Source organism: Sinohyriopsis cumingii, chromosome 1 (assembly GCF_028554795.1).
Source record: "Sinohyriopsis cumingii isolate HCF-2022 chromosome 1, ASM2855479v2, whole genome shotgun sequence".
Classification (NCBI taxonomy): domain Eukaryota; kingdom Metazoa; phylum Mollusca; class Bivalvia; order Unionida; family Unionidae; genus Sinohyriopsis; species Sinohyriopsis cumingii.
In genome coordinates this window covers 8,016,677-8,043,840 of record NC_142961.1, presented here as the reverse complement: position 1 = coordinate 8,043,840, position 27,164 = coordinate 8,016,677, and the positions used below count along the sequence as shown (strand labels likewise).

Sequence of the window (27,164 nt, the reverse complement as noted above, 5' to 3'; positions counted from 1 at the left end):
ATGCAAACTACGTTAAACCGTGTTAAAAATGTTATTGGCCCCACTTACTATGTATTACTGTAAAGCGTCAGAATATTTTATTGAGAATACAATTAGACTGTATCATTGGTAGAATAACTTAGTTAAATGGTTGCTCTTGTACACATCTAGAACAGTCACCATTATTAAACATTAAAGTAGTAAAAAATAACATTTGTTCCGCTGACTAACCAGTAAAGGATAATGTATGTACTTGTTTTAATTTGACTTTCAGCAGCACGTTTGAAGTAATGGGTACTTTTTGTTGCTCTTATCTTATCCTTTTGCTTTCTTTCTTGTAAATGCATGTAAACGATTCCGATACTAATTTTAGCTCAGCGCATAATATTTGTTGTGCAGTTACCTTCTCTGGTAATTTGTCAATCTTAAATACTTCTATATTTTTGTTTCCTTGACCTTCCATTGTTTTCAAGGTGATAAGGTACATGCAGATATGATTTTTTTTTAAAGGTAAGAACAAATTAACATATACTATTTTTAATCTAACTTTTATAACGACTTAAACGCGTCTTAAAGCTATGTTAAATGTAGCCGCAATAAAGTTTGAGTGGTATAAAGTATATTGAAAATAAAAGAAGTGAGATTTAAAAGACAAGCTAAGACAAGTTTTGGAATTGTCAAAGGAGGAAAACATTTGAGTTTAATGGTACTTGATATTCAAAATCGTGCGCGTAGAAGTATTACAAAAATTATATAGAGAAAAAGAGAGTTTCGCATTGAACACATGAATTTAATGAACAGAGCAAAGAAGCCACAATGATACGAATTTCATAGTCATTTACTTTAAAGTATTTAAACAAAGCATTACGTTAACTAGAGCGTTAAAATTACTTTGTAAACCCTTCTGGTATTAGTGATGATGATCGTGTTACTATTTGTGAGATTTCGATTTATATGACCTGGAACAGAAAATGAAATGTTTTTACTGGATGAACATACAATACACGAAGGTTTGTGAAAACATATCTTAACAAAATACTAAATGCCAGTCAAAAAAAAAAAACAGAGAAGGGAGCATTATAGAAACGCCAAGCTTCCAAAGCTGCCAACTTTTTTACTGATGTTATTTACAACAAGAAGTTTAAGTCTGTTTTATCTATAATTTATCGTTCTTTAAAGACTCGACTACATAACAGATAAGCTCTAGTAAAAACAGTTGTTACAAGTGTTGTCAGAGGTACAAATTTAGCAGTTTCCATTACAAATTTATTGAAAACCTTTTTATTGTTTTGTTTCTAATACTAAGTTGACTTTTTAAAAATTCACACTCATACACATTTATTGGTGATAAAGGTAATCTTAATAAAAACCCTGTAAAGTATATAATATAACCTGATGTCATGTATTCTTTTTTAACTCTATGTGTAATTTATTCAAACAATCAATTGGTAGAAATTTCCTTATCAAAGATCTTATTACTAGGAAGACGACATATGATGATAAAACAATTCCATCGGTAGAACATAGATTCTTCACTGGATTTAGAGGCTATTTTGATGCTGTGGCATATGAAATCAGACGTTGTAAATGTAACGTAATAACAAATCGATCGAGGACAAAAGGAATAATTTCAGCAAAGAGAGATATGCTACTAAGCAAGTTAAACTGAAAGAAGAATGCTGAAATCGTAAAAAAACACATTTTAAAAAGATTTGGAGACAAAAATTAGAGACAATGGAGAAAACATAAATTCAAAAGTTACAAATGTTGCCATTTAAAGAAAGGTTGAAACAATTAGTTTGGAGGAAATTTGCGACAACCTTCACTATTATTATCAGTGCAGGTACCGACTCTATATTTCTTCATAACAAACTGGGGAAAATTAAAGAAATAGAGGAGAAACAAGTGATGGTGGTGGTAAATGTTACAAAACGTTATTGCTAGACAAAATTAAACGAAGCATGTAATGCCAGCTATTTATTTCAGTTACCCATAAAGGAAGTAGCAGAATTATTTGGTGTCATTCGAAGATTTAAAACGGAGCGTTTGGAAACGGTTGGAAACTTTTTCTTGGTTCTGAAAATGTCATTCTGCTGCATTCACTGGCTTCTTGTTTTAATTATTTTCATATGTGTAAACACAGAAAGAGAATGGTTATAAATAAGAACCCTTTTAAAAAAAACAAATTAAACAAGCGCCTACAACCATCATCGTCATTAGAAATAATCGTTAGCTTCTATCATGTGCCTCAGTAGATGCATGACAAAGCTAGTTACGCGTATCAAATAAAAAATTAATATTTGATCAATTTGTTGACCTCGTTCCGAAATGTTATCAGTCAGCATCTTAGGCAGCAGACCTGACAACACTAACTAATAATACAAATAAGACAAACACTGCTTTAATATTATTGGTATATATTTTCATGTAAAAATGAAGTTATGTGTTTAAATGTTTTGTTTTTTTTTAAATCCACCACCGACGGCTCCAGAGGATGAAGAGTTAATTCCGTTCATCTCAGATCACAGTCAATGAGTAAACCTAAATTTTGGCCCCTGTTTGATCTACGACTTTATAACCCGTACAGAAGCCATTAAGCAGCAAATTCTACACGAATCTAGCAAGAATACATGAATACATGAAGTGAAGTGTTTAAATCCATACCTATTACCATATATACAACATGCAAACGCATTACGTGTCTCGACGTTAACGTCCGCAACAAAAGGTTGCTAAAAATTAACGTTGCAATCGAGGGTACGATGTTTGCACTTTTAGTTTGCTTTCGTCTTCTTACAGCTCGACATTTGGCCCCACAGTGGCCTCTACAATGGTCATGACACTAACCGACGCAAAGTTCCTGAATCGATATCATTTCAGATCAATATGTCCGTTTGGTGTCTTCCCACAAGCACCTGTGAAGATAGGTGTGCTTTACATGCACTTATAAGTTACTGTATTTGTATAGGAAAATAAGAACGAGCTTTTCGGATGTAAATACTGCACGACCTTGGGAGTGCAGTATATCTATCCGACAAAACGAGTTCATATTTTCCCATACAAACGCAGTAACCTTTTTATTATATGCTCATTTTCTTATTCTACCTAATGCTTAATTACATTAACAAAATACACTACAAGAAACAAAGTAACTGAATGTATGCCGTATTCCAAACTAAATACACAAGCGCAGATTCATCATTAAACAACAACATTATTACTGCGCACATAACTCCGCCCAGATAAATATGAACTTAGTCGCGCTCGACATAACTTATGAAAGACAATGGCGTGTCTAGTTAAAATTGAGTCATATTGTGAATGAATGCGCATTGCAACAACTTTTCCATTTGATCTGGAATGAATAGATTTCGGTATTTTTTTTTGATTCTACGAAATTTCATGAGTGTGGACTGGATTTATTTGTGACAAATCCAAATGAAATACATAGGATTGAAGAAGCGAGGGAGAAGCGTGTTGACATCTGCAAATGTGTTTCTGTTTCTGTCAATGAATGTTTGAAATCATAATGTGGGGAAATATGAATTCTTTCAATTGCAGTTTTCAAAAAGACACTATGGAATTTAATGCTTATTTCATTTTGAGTGCAGTAAGGAGGAAAACAATTGCACTTATATTCGAAATTACAGTACAATTTCGAAATGTGTAATCAAGATTGAGAACCTATGACATGGCTCATGTAATTCTGATTTGCAGAACTATGAAAGAACATTTTGAGGAAATTCAGGATGTAAAACTGTAAGTATATTTTTTCCCATTCTTTTTACCAGCTACAGAAGACAGTATATGACTTGTCACTTGTGAGTCATTTGTAAGGACCCTTTCTTGCGTCTACTGTACAGCTAGCCTAAATCCGAAACATTGTATCAAACAAGTTAACGCGGAATGTGCCAAAGCAGTTGGTTTGTGCCACGAAACATCTGCTTTACTTCATTCAGGAACAAATTTAATCAACCAAAACGTAAAGCGCCTACTACGCGAGTGTGCATGATTTGTTTACAAATCAAAAGTGCTGGCGTCTGCGTAAATTGTTTGTTTACAATAGAATGTAGTTCCTTTATGCACGCGAATGCAATATGAAGGTGTACAATATCGTAAAATACTGAACGATTCTGACAATGTAAAGTCAACGGGAATAAAATGAGCACATAATAATTTCCCTTATATACAACTAATAAGAATTTTCTTCTGGATACATTTTATCCTCGGTTTGCATTCGGAATATTTTCACTTTTTCTATTATAATAAATAGCTATAATAATATCGTGTCAACGAACCAGTGCATTGCAATGAATAATCTGTACCGTGTATTTTGTTTGTTTTAAAAATATGTTTCTGTCTACAATCAAGGCGCACACACGCAATTATATATATATATATATATATATATATATATATATATATATATATATATATATATATATATATATATATATATATATATATATATGTATGTATGTATGTATGTATGTGTGTGTGTGTGTGTGTGTGTGTGTGTGTGTGTGTGTTTCTGCATCAGAATCATCCCTATATTAATACCACATGAAATCATGCATTCTTAACACCTCTGGCATTTACGAATGAGAAAAACGGAAATAAAGTCGAAGGCGTCTTGAATCAAAATTTTACCTCATGGCTAATCATTCGAATGTGTCTTGAATAAAAAATTTACCCCATGGCCAATCATTCAAATGTGTTTTGAATCAAAATTTTACCCCATGGCCAATCATTTCAAACTGCTAAATGCTTCTGCAAGCTCAGTATAAAAGTATCACGTGCCAAGTATTATCTTATGGATTCAGTACACATACGGCTATAATATACTTTTGAATACACACAAAAGCGTTCTTTAATTTTTATATTTCTTTTATTTTAAACTTTTTTCGAATGTTCTCTGAAATATGTAAAATAAAGTTACTAGGAGGAGCATATATTAACCAATGTTCCGTATTTTGTGAATAATAGAATAGAATATTATGAAGCAAAAGAAATATTAAAAGCCACATTGTGGAATACAAACTAAGGACATGTCCGGCATAATCCTTAACACGTTTATATATATGTCAGCTTTAAGAAAGAACACAATGTACATAATAGATACAAAAACACGTGTAATTGACACACATTACTGCTAACATAAAGTATTACAAAAGCCCAAACATCAAAAATACACATAGGTATGATTATTTAATATATACACCACTTTCTTAATTTACTTTTTAACATGACATAATTTCACGTTTAACTTTAAAATTTATTTTCAAATGAATCTTAACCAAAGCGAATCTTCAAGACGTCTACTCGGTGACGCGCTGAAAATAATGTTTGCAAAATTGTCTTTTATTTATGGACTCTCTCGCGGATCTATGCAAAAACGATTTTAAATAGTTGTCCGTAGATCCTTAATCGGTATCCTTTTCTCTGACCGTTGCAACTCTCTCTCTCTCTCTCTCTCTCTCTCTCTCTCTCTCTCTCTCTCTCTCTTCTGATCTTGTCTATATTCTTTTCAGTCTCAGAAATAACCATCAAATTAGGCTTTGCTTCATTTTTCTTGGTCAATCTCTACATACTGTGGCTGATCATCCGAATGTATGTTCATGTAAATCTGAAAAACAGTAAAATATTCAATAAACTTGTGCCCTCCTTGTTGGTTTAATCAATTCTTTTGTATATCAGGTGAGTGTAAACGAGACAGTGAGTACGCATATATTTGTGTGTGCTGCAATATAGTGTCATGTGATTGAACGTAGGAAGTCATAGACGTCAACGTGTAACTTCATAACTCACGATTTATGGACTTCTTGAATTAAATAATAATAAAACGAAAGAAATATTCGTTCTTCATTATGAAAATATTATTTTATCATTTTAAATTTACATTTACATTATTCGATTAATAAATAAAATAACTAAATAAATTTTTCATCAGCATACGTATGCTTATATCTGGAAGGTTTAAGAGTGATCTTTTGACGATATTCTCGTAGATCAATTGATGAAATAAGTACTTATTCATCACAAAAGTTGATTACAATGCATGTGTTTATCGAGTAAGATTGTTATTTTGCCTGATAAATGTCTTGAAAGGTGTCTTTGTGTACATAAAAACAAGGGGAGAAGGGTAGAGAAACACAGCGGCTCCGACTGCAGCAAAGTCAACTGAAATTCTCTGCTTATTGGTAAACTGTATTGCGATGGTAGATGACAAGATAAATGGGTGATTTCATCTGAATCCTTCCCCAGGGTGGAAAGTTAAAATTAACTTATTGTTTCATTGAGTAGGTTCAGTTTCATATGTTACACATTAGCCGACATTCAACTTTTAAGTTAACCATTTAACAACACTAACCCTATGGTCTCCGTGATGCTGAAAAAAAATTTGACGGTAAAACACTACGTACAGAGTCAAAACTGACGCGTCATGGGTGCTCACCACTTCAAAAATGTGCGCATGAACGTGACTTATTATTTTTAAAAAATTATATCAAACTCAAATTTGGTGAGTATTTCACTTTGTCGACTGTTTGAAAACATCTTTGATATAAACAGTTGTATTCATAGTTTAAGATGTTAGCTTCTATCTGATTACATATATTTACGGTTGAGAAGGAAGGTTACAGGGTGTAAAAGCTTTACATAAGTGTTTGTTTTAAACCCATATCGCCGTTAAAAAACTGTAGAATGTAACCTATCTTTTAAAATACCCAATTCAGGAAATCAAGAAGTACAATTCTTTTATATGAAGTCCTGGAACCTTGGAGATCAAACTTACGCTAACCATCAGGTCATCTATCGTTTGAATTCAACGAATCTTGGTAACGTTATGATACCGAAACCGACATCATGAGAACAGGGGGATAACTCATATAAACGAAGTCGTGGTGCTATGATAATCAAACTCATTCAAGGTGTGCAAAATTTTGTCGAAATCCAAAACTCTTATTAAAGTCGGTCTGAGGAAATAAAAGGAGGACATATCATTAGGGACCGCAACTACTTTAACAAAGTAATGGACTGCTGACAATTAAGCGCTTTTGAATCCTTTCAGCAGCAAGCCAAAAATTGGTTAATTCCAATAATTCCCAGTAAAGTTATGTTTCGGAAACCAAACTTTTGACAGACATACGGACAGATGGACAGAAGGATTGACAAAGAAACAAACATATTTGCTATAGGGCTCCACCAACTTGGTCCTAATAATTGGTGTATGTTGTTTACTTCAGCAGAGTATCCAGCTCTGCTGAAAATATTTATTTGGTTATGTCTGTTATTTAATCGTTTTAATACACATCATTAACAAGATTTAACAAATATAGAACGTATACGGCAATGTTTTATGTAGTTATCTACCTGCGAATCCTCCAGCATTCGCTGCAAACGTAAACAAATATCAGCAAAACTTGGGCGACTCTCTGGTCGCTCAATCCAGCACTGAAGCATCATTGCGTACCTGTGAGGGAAGACACGCGATTGCACTCAGATACCCAAGCCAGTCATGAAGTATATAATATTAGTATATCACGTTATGGAATGTGCTTACTTTTAAACTCATGATTACATCATATTATCAAGAAAATAATGGCTGCTAATTTTCATTAAAAGCTTGAGTCATTTCAAAACATATTGGTGGAGAAGTATGCGGGGTCATCACCAGATTAAGTGAGAAAAAAAAATCTTGTCACGTGAAAACATGTTGCAAAAGATTGAAATTATTTTGAAAATTCTAAAATATCATTGTGGAAATGTCAATCAGGCCAAGAATTAAAACTGAAACAACATAGCTATAAAAATCGAAACATTTGTCATTAATGTCACCCTAAATTTGCTGTAACCTTAGCCCATGGCTAATCAAGATATATGTTATGCCTAAAAGAGGAAGTAGTAATCTCAGAGTGTTTCAGTCTTCTTCAGGGTAAGTCAATACTTATTTTAATTCAGTAGGATTTATAATAATTTTGGTTAAATAATATTCATATATTACCTATATAAATTATTTTTGCCGCCATCAGGAATTTGCAATTGTTTTTTATAGGTATGTTCTAGAGACACAAGGCCAAATGACAATTAAAATTTTCTTTAATCCAAATCAGATAAAATATGCACTGATAAGCAAAACAAAATTGTCATAAATAAAACCTCAAAGAAACTCAATATATACAATTGTGTTACAAGGAACATAACGTACGCTCTTTGTACATTTAAATAAATAGCATACAGCTATTCCCAATGGTTCAAAGAACATTACTATGTATAATATTTGGATTCCATACTTTTGCACCATAATAAAAATAGCCTTAATATTCCATATTCGCTGACGTTTCTTCGTGTGTTCACAAATTAATTAACTGCTAGGTGATCAATAAATAATGATGATCCCGTACGGACATTTTCGACTTTGAGTTTTATCTTCTCAAAAACTTTACACTTAAGTATTTAACAATCGAATCAACCTCATTAAGAGAGAATCTTTAGAAATGTACAAGTTACTCACAATGCCCCATCACAGTAACGCGGTCGACGCAGGCGGTATCCTTGTTTCAGCAGATTGATGAATTGCCTTGTCTCCATTCCGTGATATGGAGTTCCACCAAATGTCACTATCTCCCACAACAGTATGCCATAGGACCATCTGACAAACATAGGTGACAAAAGAAAATCCCTAAGTCATTCCACAACACAAATTGCTAAATCTCTTTATGACCATAAAAAAATGTCATTGATTACAAGTAAAGTTTCTTAGAAGAAAAAATTGTAAGTTCTGTTGAATTGCATTCTAGAAAATTTTCTCAGCACATAGTAATCAAGAAGTTGTTTAAATGTTTAATACAATTGACTGATTTATATACGGGGCTGAGAAAATTCACATATTATTAATATCATGAACAAGACAAATTCAAATGGGACACGGCTCATATCTGTGACGAAAATTAACTTAAGCATAACATTTCGGGGCCTACTTTTTTGTATGCCTGTATTCATGTTTCGTTCAGTGAATACTTTCTCTTTTCATTCGTTTGGATATAAAACTGAATATCAGTTTCTAGCCTCTGCACTTTTTTTATCCTTTTAAGAGTTTCAATTCTCTACTGTTGTTTTCTTTACGGTACCAAAGATTTGTTACTTTTAACATATGTAATGCCTCCTGGAACTTGTTACTTTTAACTATTACCAGAACTATAGCACACGTGAACGTTACATGACAAAGGAATTTAATTATATTCGATGTCATTTAAACGAATATGTAAAAATGTCCAGAATGTAAACAATTATAAACTTACACGTCACTCTGAGTTGAGTATGTATTACTGAACAACGATTCTAGTGCAAGCCATCGGACAGGAACACGTGTCTGAAAAGATACATACTTTAGATGTATCCATAAAAAACACACTATAACCTACAATAATTACATGTTCACTTCTAAAAAGATAGGACAAATTATTATAAATAATAACCTTAAGATCATCTCACTTCGACGGTAAGGATAATTTCCCTTGGTACAATAAAATGAATGACAGTTCAAAACAAATATCGTCGAGGAAGAGAATAACACTGGTGGAAATGGAAGAAACTGTACATATGTATTCAAAAATAAGTTCTGGTAATGTAAATTTTACAGATTTATTGTACGTTCATAATACTTACATGGGATGTTTTAATATACATATCTTCATTCTTTGACAGGCCAAAGTCGGCTACTTTGGCTACTAGGTTCTCGTCCAGCAGAATGTTCCTTGCCGCTAGGTCTCTGTGGATAATCTGTCACAATAAACTTTGAGATAAGATTATTTAAATCTCATAATAAATCCTTAATTACACGCTTCTCAAATAAATGTAAATTCGTTTAGCAATACTGGGGATCTTAAATCCTTAAGCCAAGGAATATTAAGAACGATTGCAGAATGTGTCGAGAAAATAACTATTTGAAATATGACGCGATTTCTGTGGTGAAGGACTCACATTTGTACAGCAGATGAACATATAACTATCCTCTTCTGGAAACAGAACCAAACAAAAAACAACATATGTTGTATCATATGCACAATTCTGATGAAAATTTAGAAGGAACCAAAATGCAGTAATGGAGTCTTTGTATAAGACAGCAAAATTTGATAATCAATTCCTGTACAGCAGTAATAATGAGATTAAGGAAAGCTGAAATTCACTAAATTCTAATTTATGTTTTCAATCAAGAATTTCAGTAAGCTATTTGTGATTTATCACTGAAAAGTAAATGTTAACAAGAATAGTATGCGCAATCTCTCTGAAAAGTACACATTTAAAGAGCTATACAATAAAAAATAGATATGTTATAGGCACTGGCGTCAACTTATGTTTGTTTGTGCTATTGTTGACTTCGATGGGGTGGGGTGATTTTTTTATTATTTTAAAATTAGTACATATTAGGTTTCTCATCTATAAATGGCTATCAGACAGTGGTTTTAGAAGGGGCTGGGAAGACACTGAATACACTAGCATTGTTCCCTTTTTAATAAAGCAATGATCATTAGCTAAACTTCTAAAACTGGAAAGCAGATAGTCTATAACACACACAGGCTATGTACAGTACTCATGCGTAGGCGATATCTTCTTTTGATTCAGAGGAAGGTTTCAGAGTGAGGAAATTACAAAACAGTTGCCGAATGGTAGGTCTAGTTAGATTTATTTAGACTGTACCTGTCTCTCTGCCAAGTGCGCCATACCCCAAGCCACGTCCAGGGCAAACTTTAGCAATACGGTCTGGGGCAGAGGACAGAAGGTCTTGTAATTCACGTAGAGGTTTTTCTTGGACTTCCGGCTTCTCCGCAAGTAGGTCCTTAGGTCCCCCATCATAGCGTATTCCATGGCAACGTATAGTGTGCCTGCGATATGATTAAAGATCATTCTAGATGTCGTATCATGAAATATGAACTTTCTAAAAGTTGAGACTCGAAAAGAGAAGAAGCTGGTATGCATATTTAATCAATTCAGAAAACAAAATATTGAATTTAAAAAAATCTATCCTGAAAACATTCCAGATTTATCTCATGAATCATAATTGCGTCTTAAATAATAAAAAAAATGTGTAGTTTAAAGATCAAGTACATTATAGCGATAAACTAATTTTAATAGCGATAAGAAATTGAAAATGATGATGCCAATTATAAGTTGCTTTGATACTTTTTCAAGACAAGTGATTTTTATTAATCTTTTTACTGTTGTCTGTGTGAAAATAAACAACAAAACTGAGGAAAGGCGTCAAATGTTAACAAATTAAATCATAGCACGTAATCCATATTTTTCTTACCGCCTATGCAGCAGGAACCGACAAGGCAAACCACATTTGGATGCTTTCCCACTTTCTTCAGAATAAATAACTCGTTCATAAAATCGGTCTTGTCTTTTTCGGACGAATTCGCTACAAAAGGCAACAAAAAAGAAAATCCCTTCACCAATTTCAATTACATAAAAGTGAAAATATTCAATTTTAGACCTCAACTTTTTAATATATTTTTTTAAATTTTTTTTATTTTTTAATATATATTTTTAATATATATTTTAATCCTTTTTCATAGTGGAAAAACTGTATAAGTATTATGCATTTAATATTCAGAAAGTGCTTTAATATAAACCGAAGATTAACGTTTTGGGCGAAAAAAACCCAGACATATGCTTCCATTTTAGGAGTCGAATCCTCACATGACAAATCTGAACATGAAAGTCCTATACTAAATTCGTGATATTCCTTACATACATACATACATACATACATACATACATACATACTGTGTGTGTGTGTGTGTGTGTGTGTGTGTGTGTGTTCATGACAGTACAGACCTTTTAGAGACTTCACAGCCACGGGGATTTGATGATCTCCTATGATCTTGACATATCCCTTTCTGACTTGTCCGAACTGTCCGTGTCCAAGCTTCTCATTGGTCAATATCAAGTTAGATTTGAGGATGTCCCACGGTCCTAGCTGGACTTGTTCGTAGGCATGCGGCTCGACCTCAGGAATCTCCATCCGCTGAAGAAAATAGTTCGTTGTTTGCGTTATTGAGTGCAATAACCACTCGTATAGTATTGGTAGTGTAGATATTAATGGTGTTCATGTGTGTATATGTATGTACCTTGGATTCAGAGTGACCTAGTGAAACGTCTAGAATAGAAACCACTAATGCATACGTTCTTTTTATATATGGTAGAATTCACTGCATGGTTATTGCACATAATTACCCAATGGTATGTGATGCTTTCAAACAAATATACCAGGTACATGGATGCACGGACTTCTAGTGTTTCAGCTTTTGTTGTGTTTGTGTTCCCTTGATGAAGCGTTTATGCGTAACATAAAACCAGCATGCACAAAACTTATGCTGGGGAACAGTTATAATTGTATATATATATATATATATATATATATATATATATATATATATATATATATATATATATATATATATATATATATATATATATATTGTACGCAAAACAACCAACAAATAGTTAATACAAGCGGTTGTTTCATATTAACTGTCTTTAAAACTTCATTATGAGAAACGTACCGTTGTGAGTCTGTACAGTCTGCTGACCAAGTCAATGCGCTTTGGGCGTATGAATACAAAGTAGATAACCGTGATGGATAGAGCTAGCACGAGAAGAACGATGAAGACAACCAGCACAGGGACTAAGTAACGTTTTGATTGCAATTTCTTCGTCTCGACAGCGTGTGTATTTTGTACGCCTAGAAAAAAAAACAAAACATAACTGTTTAGGAGTTTTAATGGGAAATCTATCTATATGGAATTCAGCAAGAAGGCTTGGACATTGTGCCAGAGACCAGAAAGCAGAAGTGATATACATTCCACAGAAATTTCAAAGATTAAAGAGACAATTATTACGTTCCGACCAACTAGCTTTATGAATAGAAGCAAGCTTCCAAATTTTGATTGCGTTTCTTAAATTTGTAAAGTGACTGCGGATCAAAGAATCAACTACATATGTAAGAATTGCTTTTAAAGTCAAGGAACAAATACTTCCAATCACTTTATTTTTTAAAGTAAGAAAAAATATTTAAAAAAGAATTGCCGATCCAATGAGTCTGCTGAAGAAACTGTGTCGTGACGAAAAACGTATTGGACAGATTGATTATTGCAAAAATAAAGTGCTTTTACCACGACGATGTGGATGACACCAGTATTATTATTATTACTTCTATGCTTGGAACAACATGCTTTGGCGAATAACTCACCACTGTTAGCGACTGTTGCAGTAGAACAGTTCTTTCCTTCCCACCCGCTCTCACATCCACTGGGACATGTTCCCGTGATGACGTCACAGAAGGCACCATCTTTGCAATGCCCACATGCAAACTTACAGTCAACGCCGTAAAGGCCATTTTTACATTCTAGAACAGAGTTTGATGACAAATCATTTGATTTTTTAAAATGAGTTTTCTGCTGAAATATTTAATTATATGATACCGACGAAATTAGAAAAATTAATGCCAAGAAAAAAATCACAGGATCTCAGTCTGTAAGTTTGTTGCTCAAGGAAAGTTAAATGATCGTTTTCATAACGAGATTAGAGTGCTACTCTGCCTTTTATTTTATCTTACACATAATTGTTAATAATATTAGAGTGGAATTTTTTAATTTTAGGCATGACGTTTGCAAAGTTTACAAATAACAGAAAATAAAGTTTGCATAAGATGTTCAAAATAAGACATTTTTTTTTGTATTCAAACACTGACCATCTGTGCAACGAATCCCGTGCCATCCAGATTGGCAACCCTGTGTACAGATTCCGGTGATTGGATCACATGACTTGTTTAAACAGGACCCGCATTTTAAGCTACAGTCCGCACCGTATGTATAGTCATCACATCCTGGAGAGTAACAACAATTGTAAAGTTAAAATAGTTTAAAAACTTATATCGAAACACAATTTCAAGGAACATTTTTAAACTAAAAAGAACTGCTTGTAACAAACCGATTCCACTAAATAAATAATTTGTAGAAAATGGGGTATTTACTGACGTTTTTCTCCTTAACACTTTTCTCGATTTAATTTCCGAATTCGACAACTTTTTCGATGCATAGAATGTGTCCATATGTGTAAACTCTTCGCCTGTGAAAGCTGTAATTGTCGGTACCTGTGCCATTTTAGTCTGTACTGGTTATGCCAGAAGATGACAATCAGCTTAAGGTGTATCGAAGCTTTTAGAAGGTTTGAATTTTAGTTTTGAATATAATTAGATTTATATTAGATATGAAAGGCATACGTCTTAACAGTTTCTCTGATTATCTTGATAACAGCTAGAATTTACGCCATGATTTAATTACAGATAATTTGCGTAGTGAGAAGATGTAGGCTATCGGGTAGTTTGCACATAAACGATATCCCTATAGACTGGTTCCAGATAAACGATATCCCTATAGACTGGTTCCAGAAAAACGATATCCATATAGACTGGTTCCAGATAAACGATATCCCTATAGACTGGTTCCAGCTAAACGATATCCCTATAGACTGGTTCCAGATAAACGATATCCCTATAGACTGGTTCCTCGTGAATCTCTATAACCCTAATTCATCCTAATTATGTATCAAATTGTTTATCATTATTGCTCTGTGTAATTTCTCAAACAGTTCCAAAACAAACTTTACGGCAGCAGCTAATCGTCGACAGTTTGAATGCGATCCACTGAAATCACAACTATATCAACCATGGTGAATTTTGTCGTTCTTACTATCCACGCCATTGATCGAAATTAATTGGATGGATCTTTAAAACTGCTAGGGAATTTAAATAAACGTTTGGTGTATATTTCAATTCACTAAGCATACACAGGAACACGTGAAAATAAAAGTTTGTTTCCTTCTGAGAATGAGCATTAAATATTTTCCAGAATGATAGATGGTTGTAAATAAAGGAATTGATTTGAACCTAACAAGATAAATTCAGTAAAAGTGATTTGTTTTCTTAAATACTGTTTCAAATATCATATCAACATTATTATACGACAATTTTGCCAGCAGATTTCAATTACTTTGTTAGGCTTGTTAAAAACCAGTTGTTCCTTCAACTGGAATTTCTTAAATATTTATTGCGTCTTCCTATTTACCATATTATGGTTTAGGTACTCATATTAGTTCTAATTAATTACAATGTATATTTCTGCTGTGCTTATTTTGAAGTCAGATGACCTTAATACATGGTGCGATGACCAAACCTTGTACATAAATCTCAAGCCGGAAACAGTAAGACCCATGCAGGCAACAACAATATAAAACACATAGGTTATAAACCTCTTTATGAACAATTAATTTCATAAGCAAAATACATACAAATTATGTATAAAGAAAAAATAATTGCATGACAAAATGAAGACATTGAAATAATATCCCACTGAAAGAATAAAATGGACAAGAAGATTCAAGCCGCCTCTCTTTAGCACGACAAGCGACTTGTTACCACTACACTACTGACCCTGAAATAATCAGATGGTTACAAAATGAGTTTTTTCAGCCGAAAGAGACTGTCACTTGCATTCTCTATACCATTTTTGTGTTTGCAAATTTATATTGAAGTTTTGAGAAAAGTTTTGAATGAATATTAATGCGTTAACCATCATATTTTCCTTGATACTGCAACAGTTAAACAATACAGCAATGACAGTTGAAGGTTTAACAAGAATACGGTATATCACTATGCATCTGACCTAAATAGTAGCAATGCTGTCATAATAATAATAATAATAATAATAATAATGACAATAATAATAACTATAATAATGAGGACTTTGTACAGCGCCTAATCTTTAGAGGCTCTAAGCGCATTACAACCTTAGACAACACCTAAAAACACATAAATAATGATATGATTACAAAAACAAACACCATGAAATTAGAAAACAGAAAACGTACTGAAAATATTTAAAGTAAGGAAACTTTATTAGTTCTTTAAGTCTGTTCTTGCAGTCGAAATAGGTGAGGTTTAAAAGCGCTCTTGAATGAGATCAGTGTGTCTTTATGTCTAATTATAAATAGGTATAAACAATTAACCAACTGCCAGAGTATGAACTCTTTCTCTTCAGCTTGTGACAACTTCTGCCGCACAATAAGTATCAAGAAGACTGAGGTGATGCACCAAACTACACCAGAAAAGGCTTTACTAGAGTCTACCATCACAGTAAATGGCCGAACCTTCCAGGCAGTGTACAAGTTCACCAATCATGGCAGCACACTGTCCCGTGCAGTCCACGTCGATGATGAAGTCAACGCCAGAATTGCGAAAGCATGTGTGGCCTTTGGCAGACTACGCGCAAATGTGTGGGAACACAAAGGCATCAGTTTACAACTAAAACTTAAGGTCTACAAAGTGGTTTTGTTGCCAACCCTGTTGTATGCTTGAAAAACATTCACCGTGTACAGACGCCAAAACCAAGAAGCTAAACTATGTTCACGTAGATGTCTGAGGAATCTGAAGAGGATACGATGGCAGGACAAGGTCCACACGCTGCTGATGAAATTACACTTGAGATAGTTAGGTATTGTCACCGGGATGTCAAAAAAAGGATTACCAATGAAGACCTTCTGCGGCAAGCTGAAGGAAGGAAGGCGATCTCGATAAGGTCAGAAGAAACACTTCAAAGATTTCATCATACCATCCCTGAAATACTTCAACATTGACCCAGAGTCTTGGGAAGATCCCGCAAAAGATCTCTACACCTGGGACAGTCCCATCCGTACTTGAGCTACAGAGTATATGAAAACTGCCGAGTCAGTGCAGAAGGACAATGAACACTATAGTGCGAAGGCGCTTGAGTCTGTGCTCCCATGTACATCTACAGGGATTGTTTCAATTTTGGTTTTAACTGTTTTCGACTTTGTCATTTTCTGGTGAAGTTTCAAAAACCCAAAAATTAAATATTTTTTTTAGGTGGCAGATGATCAAACACTTTTACCTATTTGTAGTTACAATACTGAAATTTAGATAGTGCTATTAGACAATGCATAATTTCTGCAGTGCTTATTGGAAGTAATGTGGCAACAAAATGGTGTAAAAACCATGTACTGCCATCAACCTTAATCCTATGCTACTCCTTTTTGCATGTGGTTATCATTTTCTTCTTTTGTTTACTTATTGAAATGACAGAAGGCATAAAAAGAGTAAGAGATGGTAATCAAACTTTAAAATACGGACGTTATAGCACATTTTCCTACCGTTGCTACATAAGCTTCCAGTCCAGCCTGGCGCACACCCGTTCAAGCATGTACCGTTTACATAATGACAACTTCCGCCTTCACAATTTCCACAGTTCTCTTTGCACTGCTCGCCATATTTTCCAGTTGGACAAACTTTAATGAAAAGAAAAATATTGCGATTCATTCAACACAATTTGCATAAGTTTATATTGCTGTAAATCTAAATAAGAGTATGCATTGTATCTCCCCAACCTTTGTTTTGTCTGTGTTTTGTGTCAGTTCTTTTTTGGAATGCGAGCACATACATTATTCGATGTCACATTTACATATCTTCCTTGATCCCGAATCACTGGTAAGTTCTTAATTTTAGACTCCAAATTAAACACAATACATATGGATATTTTTACATGTGCTACATTTGTCGAACATGAAAAGAAATCAATATTATACCAATTCTAGCATTACTGTAAATCCACCTTTATTTCGAGTTAAATTACACAAAAATCAAAAGTTCTGAATTTTGTATTAAGGTCGAGTTTTGTGCCCGGGGTATTTCTAACTATCGATAGTTCGAGACAAACGTTCTTAAACCCAAATATTGTATATTATCCACCTTTCTTCAGGTAAAAAAATACAACAACACTTTCTCATGTATGTGTTTTCAATGCTTTCAATGATTTATTGTATAGCCCTTTGTCCCAAACATTTAAAGTTTATTTTCAGAATCAACGACTCCCTTCTCCGTTACATGTGGATTAAAATACCTCCATCTAGAAAAGAGTAGGAAAGTGTCTTGATTGAAACGCAGAAATTGATTCCACTCATTTAACCCCTTGATTACACTAGGTTCTGTTCATGGCATGAGTGGGTGAAAATGGATCTGCTCCCGTGCCTCAGGTCTGCTTGCCATCGAAAGTGCATGTGTTTCTTCAACCTCTAAATAGGCTAATTCATACCACCTTCATAAGAAAATGGATGGTGTGAAAACATTTAAATAAGTAGCTGGAAATTTATATCAAAATCTATCCAGACCAACCCTGCATGCAGCGGTCTCCGGTCCACCCAGGTTGGCAGCCCTCTAGGCAGCTTCCTGTGACGTGATGGCAAGTCTGGTTTCCAGCGCAGTGGCAGCAGAAGAAAGCACAGTCGATCCCGTAGTTACCCATAGGACATACTGCAAGGAGACATACATTACTCCTTAGTTCATAACTGGGGCTATTAGGGCATTCTTGACTATCCACGATATGTCATTGAGAAATTTAACGCAGCAGAGTACTAAAGGCTTATATTGGTAGACTTCAGATAATGTAATAAATTAAACAATATTAAGAGGTAGTGCTTGCAAAAGATTTGTACAAAGAGCAGGGAAACAGGAGAAATCCCATCCTTTACAAGCCAATGCTATCAAATTCTGTCATAAATATTCCATAAAATAAATATTCAAAAACATTCCTTCATCCAATCTCCTACTAGTTTAAACTTTCATTATATTTCTGCAGCTTTATCAAAATATGTCATCAGATGTTAATAAAAACAGTGTACAATGTTGACTTGTTACTTTCTGTATCGAACTTGATCAGGTGAGACGATTTTGTGTGTGTGTTTCAAGAATATACTTCTTGTTACCTGTGTCACACCTGTGTCCCATCCATCCTGGCGTACAGCCGTTCACGCAGTTACCGCTGATGGAGTTACATGGCTTTCCCTGCCGGCAATGACCACACCGCTGACTGCAGTCTTGGCCGAAACTATAGAGGTCGCAAGCTGCATAAATATATTGAAATTTATCGATATCTAGAAGAGGAATACTGTCATTCTAAATGGTGGTATTTAATTAGAGAACAATTTAATTCAACTTACAAGGTATAGTTAGAAAACAATATTATCAAATCCGTAAGATGGTTCTCAGTTATGTTTATCAAAAGGTAACCAATCAAAGTAATTACTAATATTACTTTGGAAAAACGAAGTTTTTGAAGTACATTCTGACAACTCTATCGAACAATGACTAATACTGATATTTTCTGACAAACCATTGAAAAATAATGTTCAGTTCGTGAACCCACCCGTATCACACTTCTCCCCCTGCAGTCCAGCCTCACACCCATCCGGACACTTCCCACTAACAGTGTCACACTGCTGGTCATCCTTACAGTGACCACAGGTTATCTGACAGTCCTTACCGTACCTATAGTCGGAACACTCTGAAAAAAAGAATTAGGCGGTTTATTTTTGTGCAGGACTTTAACTTGAAATAACGAGAATAAAAAAAGCCGTTTTCATACTTGTGTGCCAGTGCGAGTACAAGTATAAAGACATGAAAATCAAAAATATTCTGTTAGTCATAATAAACACCATTTCGAATGCCCAACATCTGTAATGTATTTTGTAGTCATAATACGCTTCATTATTCGATTTATTCAATTTATATATTAAAGAGATAAGACATGTATGCGACGAAACAAAGCAATTTTACGAAACGATGTTATGTCCTCACTTTCAGTGCAGTTTCGACCCTGCCACCCTGGCAGACATCCTCCCATGCAATCCCCAGTTTGAAGGTCACAACCGGACACGCACATGGATGGGCAAGTCTTGTCGCACATGGTACCAAAGTAGCCTAAGGGACAATCTGTAAGTAAATTGGGATTTTGATAAAGCTTTTCACATTTTGAATATTGACTAGAAATTCCTTGATATGCAACCTAAAGATTCTAGGTGTACTTCAGAAGGAAAAGAAATATAAACATTTATGTTTTTAAGTCTAATAGAAAATTGTATGTAGACAAACTTGACGTTGTTTTAACTCTGTATAAACACACGTTTACAAAGTAAAGTATGTAAAGTCACACTTATAATTTAAAAAAATTAGAACGTGCTAATAATTCACAAATACTCATAAAAGATTTCGGATACCGTCATAGATTGGTTAGACGGTGTCTCCCAACTATTATTTTTTAACTGACCCATCTAGAAAACGAAATTGTTCTGATTAGTCATTTTGCACCTGTATTTCTTTAACGCAAGCTCTCATAGTTTTGAACATGTTTGCACTGACTGAAATAAGACTGTTATATTTGCGAATACCTCATGAACATTGGATGAAGAAAAAAAACATGAAATCAGTGGCGTCACTCGGGTTGGTGTCACCCAGTGCGGTAGCTCATGGTGTCACCCCCATGGTCCTCCTTCCGTAACAGACCATACAGAATCCTTAGTAATGTCATTTTGGTGTCACCCCCTCTGATGGTGTCAGCCGGTGCAGTCCGCACCCCCCGCATCCCCCTAGCGACGCCACTGCTGTGCCTGCTAGTCATGTATTTAACTATGATCGGTTATCCGCTTATGAAATCCGACTAGACCGAGCAGTGTGTGCTCTGTAAAATTTGCAATTTTTCATTTTGGTGTCACCCCTCTGAGATGGTGTCACCCCGGTGCGGTCCGCACACCCCCCCCCCCCCGCGACGCCACTGCATGAAATTAATACATGCTTGAACAGACACACTACGTTTACTCTGTTTGCTCGACTATGTCAAGTAAGCTGATGTCCAGCACGCAGATAGGTTACAAGTCACACGTATTGTATAGCTGGCGATCGAACTGGTTAGCAGTCCATTTGAACCTGTTAATCCATTTCAAGATACCCTCACTCTATGTGATATTCAGCCACGAAGGCATACACAAACTTCGTTTACAAGAAGATGATGAGGAATCCAAGAATAGTGACGTATTTAACTAATGTGATTTGATTGTAATGTCCACGAGTAGATAGTAGTGTATCAAATAAGCCCTGCAACAGCCTCAATACAAGACACACGGTTCTAATTATATGGAAAAAATGGGAACCAGCCTGGAAAGGGTGAATATAAAAAGGAGTATATGTGGGTTTGGCTCACCAGGATTGGTTAATAATGTAAGTTATGTTTTGGAAAAAGAATCTTTTGAGAGCTTATCCTAGTTGTAGGTGGACAAAAATAGAGACATTGTTTTATTGCTGGAATTCTCAGTCCTTTAACAGTCCTGAGTCTGGAACGCTCATTACTAAAATTAGCACCTGTCTCTTTGGTGCGGAATTGAAAGCACATGTTTCAAACACATGCAGGTCCAGAAAATGCCACGGCTCATATCCTTTCCTCTACACAAAAGATGACATCCAGGTCTCATCTATACTGAGAAATACAGGTTTGATCATAAGCACTCAGAAATTTTGTTATTGAATTTTTAATATCATGGTGTTTGCATAGGTTTGCTATGGGAACTTGATTAGTACCGTGTTTCCTACCGTCCTATTTAGCTCCAAATGATTCTTTGCTGAATTCCGGTTATCAAGGATTCGCTGAGGAGCAGACGATTTCAAAGTCGCCATGCGGTTGATATTGCAGTTCTCCGGTGTATGAAAACAGATTAAATAAGAGAATACATAATGACTTTTGATAAGTGGATAATAAGACCGAAAAGGTAGGTGCGGGGGTGGGGGTGGGGGCACTGCTCACTAACAAAGAACTTTGCTTTACAGCGCACTAATGTTCGGGACATGTTAAAAATCCCCGAATATCGCCAGGTCTCCGTTACATTCCAGACAACAAAAGGCCATCAAAAGCTAATTTGACGCTTTTTATTATTATTTTTAAAACCAAAGATAGATGGGGAAATATACGAATTGGTCATACTGTCTTCTGTTGCTTACATGTATTTTTCTCACAAATTTAATGTAAAGAAATACATGTCACATTTTTGGTTTTATGTCTCTTTCAAACAAGTTGAATGTACCTGTAGACGATGGATATACTGTATAACCGAGGTCTCTTGCTAAATTAGATTTGATAGTCCTTGACATTCAATGATATGCTCGCGTTTCATCGCATCTTGAAAGCACATGGACTTTAACTTTTTAAAAAAACATGTCATTGTAACAGACAATATCAGCCCCTCCCAATACTTGTGTCATTAAGACAATTGCAATTCAATGCTTACAACACTTATGAAGTGAGATATGAAAATACTTTAAACTTGGAGTTATGAATTGAATGGAAGTGGGAAGAATGGAGTTCGGTCATGTTACATAATGACCACTTCAACAGGGCTACGTCAATTCATTAGCTGAGCTGCTTGAATGACATGTGACACTGTATTTTACAACGGATGAGGAAGTAGCCGCTTTGGCGAGCCTCTTCTATTTGTGGCGTGTCAGCTAGTTTAGACAGAGGATCCATTTCCCTCCAATCTGTCAGATCATTTGCAGGCCAGGCACGTGCGAGTACTATTGCAACATCTCAATTTACTTTGTATCTTAGGACGGAAATCAAATATGATATATCACCTCATTTTATCGACGAAAAGACTCTTTAACAAGTAATGTTTAATATTGTTGAAATCTATTCAGATATGTCGATTATTTGTAAAACTATATATATATATATATATATATATATATATATATATATATATATAGAGAGAGAGAGAGAGAGAGAGAGAGAGAGAGAGAGAGAGAGAGAGAGAGAGAGAGAGAGAGATGCTTGAATATTCTTCTTCTTCAAGAGTACCTTAAAGCAACTAAAATATGACATTTAGCAGGTAATGTACAGCGTGTGTAGGATACTACAGTGGGCCTCAAATGCTTTCATTATATTTACCTACTCTTGGACGGTTATGGGGTAGATCTCCCAAAATGTTAGTCATAAATTACGTTAAGAAAGTATACGATGCGTTAAAAATATCATCAAGAAAGTGAACATGACAATATATCACCAGAGAACCACAAAAACAAATTACTTCTGTAAGAGACTAAAAACCGAATGTATATGAGGTACATAGCATGAGCAAATTAATTTTTTTTTCAGGAATGACACTTACATAACAAATTAGAATACAAGAACGGTACATATATTCTATGAAACGAAAATGGAATATACATAAATGGAAGATCGTGCATCGAAGTACAAGATAATGATTGTCAACTAAGGTTATAGTTCATGTTATATTCAGTGTTATATTCAATGTTCATCATTGTACAAAATGGACCTCTGTGCTGTCCTAAACACAGCTATCTGTTTTATTTGCCTGTAGCTTCAAAATACTTTGTATATGTTCGACAACATTTTAAAATGAGTTCATTAGTAACTTATTTTATTGTTATATAATACTACTTGTGGTAAAAGTCAAAATGCATGTACATAATTTTCTCATATCTCAAACACTTTTGCCTATGCCCTACAGTTTAATTCTCTTTCTTCTCTGTTGTCCACTGCGTCATAACCTCCTTAGTTAAATCGAGTGAGAAAGCTTTATTTATTTCTAAATGGTCATCCTCCAGGAGGTATAAATAGTGTAAGTGTACTATCTTGCCCTCCAGGAGGCATACATCGTGTACGTATACGATCTTGTCCTCCAGAAGGTGTACATAGTGTAAGTATACGATCTTGTCCTCCATGAGCCATACATCGTATAAATTTACTGTCTTGTCCTCCATGAAGTATACTTTGTGTAAGCATACCATCTTGTCCTCCATGATGTAGTGTAACGTCTTGTCGTCCATGAGGTATATATACATCATGTAAGTATACTGTATTGTCCTCCATGAGTTATACATCGTGTAAGTAAATTTGAATGTCCTCCTTGAGACACGCATCGTGTAAGTATAATATCGTGTCCTCCATCAGTTATACACAATGTAAATATACCATCTTGTCCTCCATGATGAATACATTGTGTAATAAGTGTACTATCTTGTCCTCCATGAGGCGCACGTCGTGTTAAGTGTACTATATTATCCTCCATGAGGCATTCACCGAGTAAGTATGATATCATATCCTCCATGAGGTATACACCGTGTAAGTATAACACATTGTCCTCCATGTGGAATGCATCTTGTAAATATACAATCTTGTCCGCCATGAGTTATAGATCGTATAAGTATACCATCTTGTCCTCCATGAGGTATACATCGTGTAAGTATGTTGTTTTGAATTGCTAAACATGATAGGATTAGATCTGTGCCATAGGTCTGTGTCTCAAAGATTGATATGTTAAAGAATGTTTTGTTTTATTTTAGAGTTTGTTCGCTACATATCACATGTAATGAAAATAGTTAGGATTTTTATTGTACTTGGGGTTCATTCATGAATGATATCGTTAATCTTTGTAATGAGGACTTACATTTGGTCTGTTGTATGACCTTACATTTGGTCTGTTGTATGACCTTATATTTGGTATGTTGTATGACCTTACAGTTGATCTGTTGTATGACCTTACATTTGGTCTGTTGTATGACCTTACATTTGATCTGTTGCATGACCTTACAGTTGAGCTGTTGTATAACCTTACATTTGGTCTGTTGTATGACCTTACATTTGGTCTGTTGTATGACCTTACATTTGGTCTGTTGTATGACCTTACAGTTGATCTGTTGTATGACCTTACATTTGGTCTGTTTTATGACCTTACAGTTGATCTGTTGCAAGGTCTTACGGTGATCTGTTGTGTGGTCCTACTTGACAAGCCTCAATTCGTTTTAATGAAACACTGGTGGTATATGAATGATGAGCATACACACTATTCATATGTACATAAATCATCACAAAACGTCAATAAGATAGTGTGACTACCAATTTCGATTTTGCTTCAAGCTTCTTCAGGAACAAAATATTTTGAAAGAAACGGACGAAGTCTATATATTTATCAACAATTACGTTATTGACATAACATCATTACATTATGACATTATTATCATAATCTACTAATATAAAGGGATGGGAAAGATACATGCGTCTCTAAGGAAAACTGAACCAGTGAAACCACAATATAGAAACGAACAGTCCTACAGACTATTATATGTGTGTGTGTGTGTGTGTGTGTGTGTGTGTTCGCTCGTGTGTATGTGCAACACATCAATGCTTTAGTATTGAGGCAAATGGGATATAAAGTATCTTTCCGATGAATAAATTAAGTAACATTCTTTAATCAATATATATGGTCTCCATGCACAATATCAATTGTGCAAACCTGTGGATCCATACGAGCTTTGATATGAAAGCGGTGATCTTTCTTACACTCTGAAACTTGTTGAGGTGTTTGTCCACAATGTTGGATATTGTGGTTTTTTTTACAGGTTATCAAAAAAATTACTTTATTTGATATACGGTCAGTGTTATAACGTATAGAAAACAATTCTTATGTATAGGAGTTTCTGTAATATTTGTACATTAAGAAATCCTACATCAGTTATATTGAGATGACGAAAAAGATCTTATATAGAAACACCCACATATGTATTTATGCCTTTCTTTCTGTGTGTCCCGCTTGCCAAACAAAAGGTCGCGAGTTCGAAATTCGCGATGGAATCCCAATTTATTTTATAAACTTTTTTGTATTTCAATGTTCACACATTCTTTTAAACTCACTCATCCCAGAGTTTTTTGGGGGTTTTTTTTAAACTTTTTTATTTTTATTTTAATATGTTCTTTTTATCACTCCCATCCTAGGGCGGGTAATCCGTCTGCCAAACATGAGATCGCGAGTTCGAAACATGCTGCGGTATCCCAATTTTTTAAATAATATTTCGGCTTTTAATGTTGAAACTTTCTTTTAAACTCGGTCATCCCATTTTTTTTTCTTCTCATTCCCGTCCTAGGACAGGCAATTAACATAGTCTTTTGTGTTTTCTGTTTGATTTTGATAAAAAAAATCTTGCTCATTCCAAGGTCTTCTAGAAGGATGAATCGGCTTGCTTTTGTCAAGTATTCTTACGCTGTTTTTATTTGAAAAGTTCAGGAGACAACAATAATTATTAATTGCAAGGCTATTAGGTAATAAAGGATTATATTGTATTATGAAAGGATTTTTTTTGTGTGCATATTCTACTGTGTTTGATTCAGCATTTGCATACCTAGGATGGTTCCTGCTATGAAAAAATGTTGTTAATTCATTCACCGAATTTTGTAATTGACAATCATCGAAAATGATGCATCGGCTTTCTTCCGTCTGACAACAAGGTATACCGTTTTCCATGGCCTGTGATGACAAGATAAATACTCAAAATACTACAGATATAAACCATTGAAAAGCGCCAAAAAAATATGTCAAAGTATTCAATCGCCGATTCAACAGTTTCCTGCTCTCCTTAATATGACATATTAATATAGCTTTCATTTGTATGACAAACTCTGAATACCATTCATGAAAAGATAAATGTACCGTGTACATTTTTTAAAAAAAGCTCATGGATTCGTTGAAATTATGCTTTCTTTTCCAAGAAGAAATAAATGTGTGACCTAACACGACAGATGTATTGAACCAAAACCCGAATACCCACAAACCAAAACGTACGTTGATGTATGTTATGCCAATTGATAATTGACGGCGTTGCTTTCAGTAACAAACTCGTATACCACATCAGCAAGGGAACTTCAAGTGATGGGAGAACAGACTGCTATGGACGAGGTTTATGTTATAAAGCAAGTTACAAACAGAAATATCCAATCTACACAGTGGTAAAGATCAAACACATTCGATCATTCATCAGTAATACAATGATTCGCAAAGGGCTTCCTATACTGAAATGGTTATTATTTACTATTCTTGACGAGTTCATGATTTCGCAATTTCTCTATGGTTGAGAGCAAAACAACAAAGAATATTGGCCTGGACAGAATGTACTTACAGTAGTTGAAATTCTTGTCCTTTAGTAAATATTGGCTGAATTTTTGTTTCCAAAATCATGAAAATTATAACCCAAAGAAGATGGGAAAAGTCTTACCTGAACGTGTCATGCTTGTCACTGTATGCTGTGTTGAAGTAAAAACCAACATATAAAACACGAATTTATCCATTTCGTTTCTCATAACACACAAAAGTTAGAAATTATCCGTTATGTTGAAAATTCAGAAACAAAATAACGACTGAGAATCTCAGCCAGTCCCGATCGCATGCCCCTGATCGGAGAGAGAACGTTTAGACTCAATGACCAACTTCCTTTA

At 34.7% G+C, this 27,164-nt stretch overlaps 1 protein-coding gene across 6 annotated transcripts; it reads right to left on the bottom strand.

Annotated features, from left to right (window-relative positions):
• Positions 1-801: 801 nt before the first annotated feature.
• Positions 802-27,164, bottom strand: LOC149806384 (uncharacterized). Of its 6 annotated transcripts, none has more exons than XR_016420112.1 (18): positions 26,945-27,164; positions 19,688-19,822; positions 19,257-19,394; positions 18,817-18,954; positions 18,227-18,364; positions 17,209-17,343; positions 13,733-13,867; positions 13,232-13,387; positions 12,546-12,724; positions 11,818-12,007; positions 11,288-11,398; positions 10,678-10,862; positions 9,646-9,759; positions 9,279-9,349; positions 8,492-8,629; positions 7,351-7,450; positions 5,485-5,605; positions 802-5,450 (listed from the first exon to the last, which is right to left on the bottom strand). XR_016420112.1 is itself a non-coding variant. In XM_089952454.1 (17 exons), the coding sequence occupies exons 1-17, from the start codon at positions 27,027-27,029 to the stop codon at positions 5,543-5,545; spliced, it is 2,211 nt and encodes a 736-aa protein (XP_089808580.1). In that variant the 5' UTR covers positions 27,030-27,164; the 3' UTR covers positions 802-5,542. The 6 variants fall into 6 exon arrangements, 4 of the variants coding, with proteins under 4 accessions (XP_089808580.1, XP_089808592.1, XP_089808610.1 ...); XR_016420114.1 differs by having other exon boundaries at positions 802-5,446; XM_089952454.1 differs by having other exon boundaries at positions 802-5,605.

Bases quoted from the DNA above. Each gene is read 5' to 3' on its own strand.
- LOC149806384 (XM_089952454.1), bottom strand. From the start codon at position 27,029: ATGAGAAACGAAATGGATAAATTCGTGTTTTATATGTTGGTTTTTACT. The intron at 13,388-13,732 runs GTCAGTGTTTGA...ACTCTGTTCTAG, and splicing joins CGGGATTCGTTGCACAGATG to AATGTAAAAATGGCCTTTAC. The intron at 5,606-7,350 runs GTAGATAACTAC...ACTGTTTTTCAG, and splicing joins GAATGCTGGAGGATTCGCAG to ATTTACATGAACATACATTC.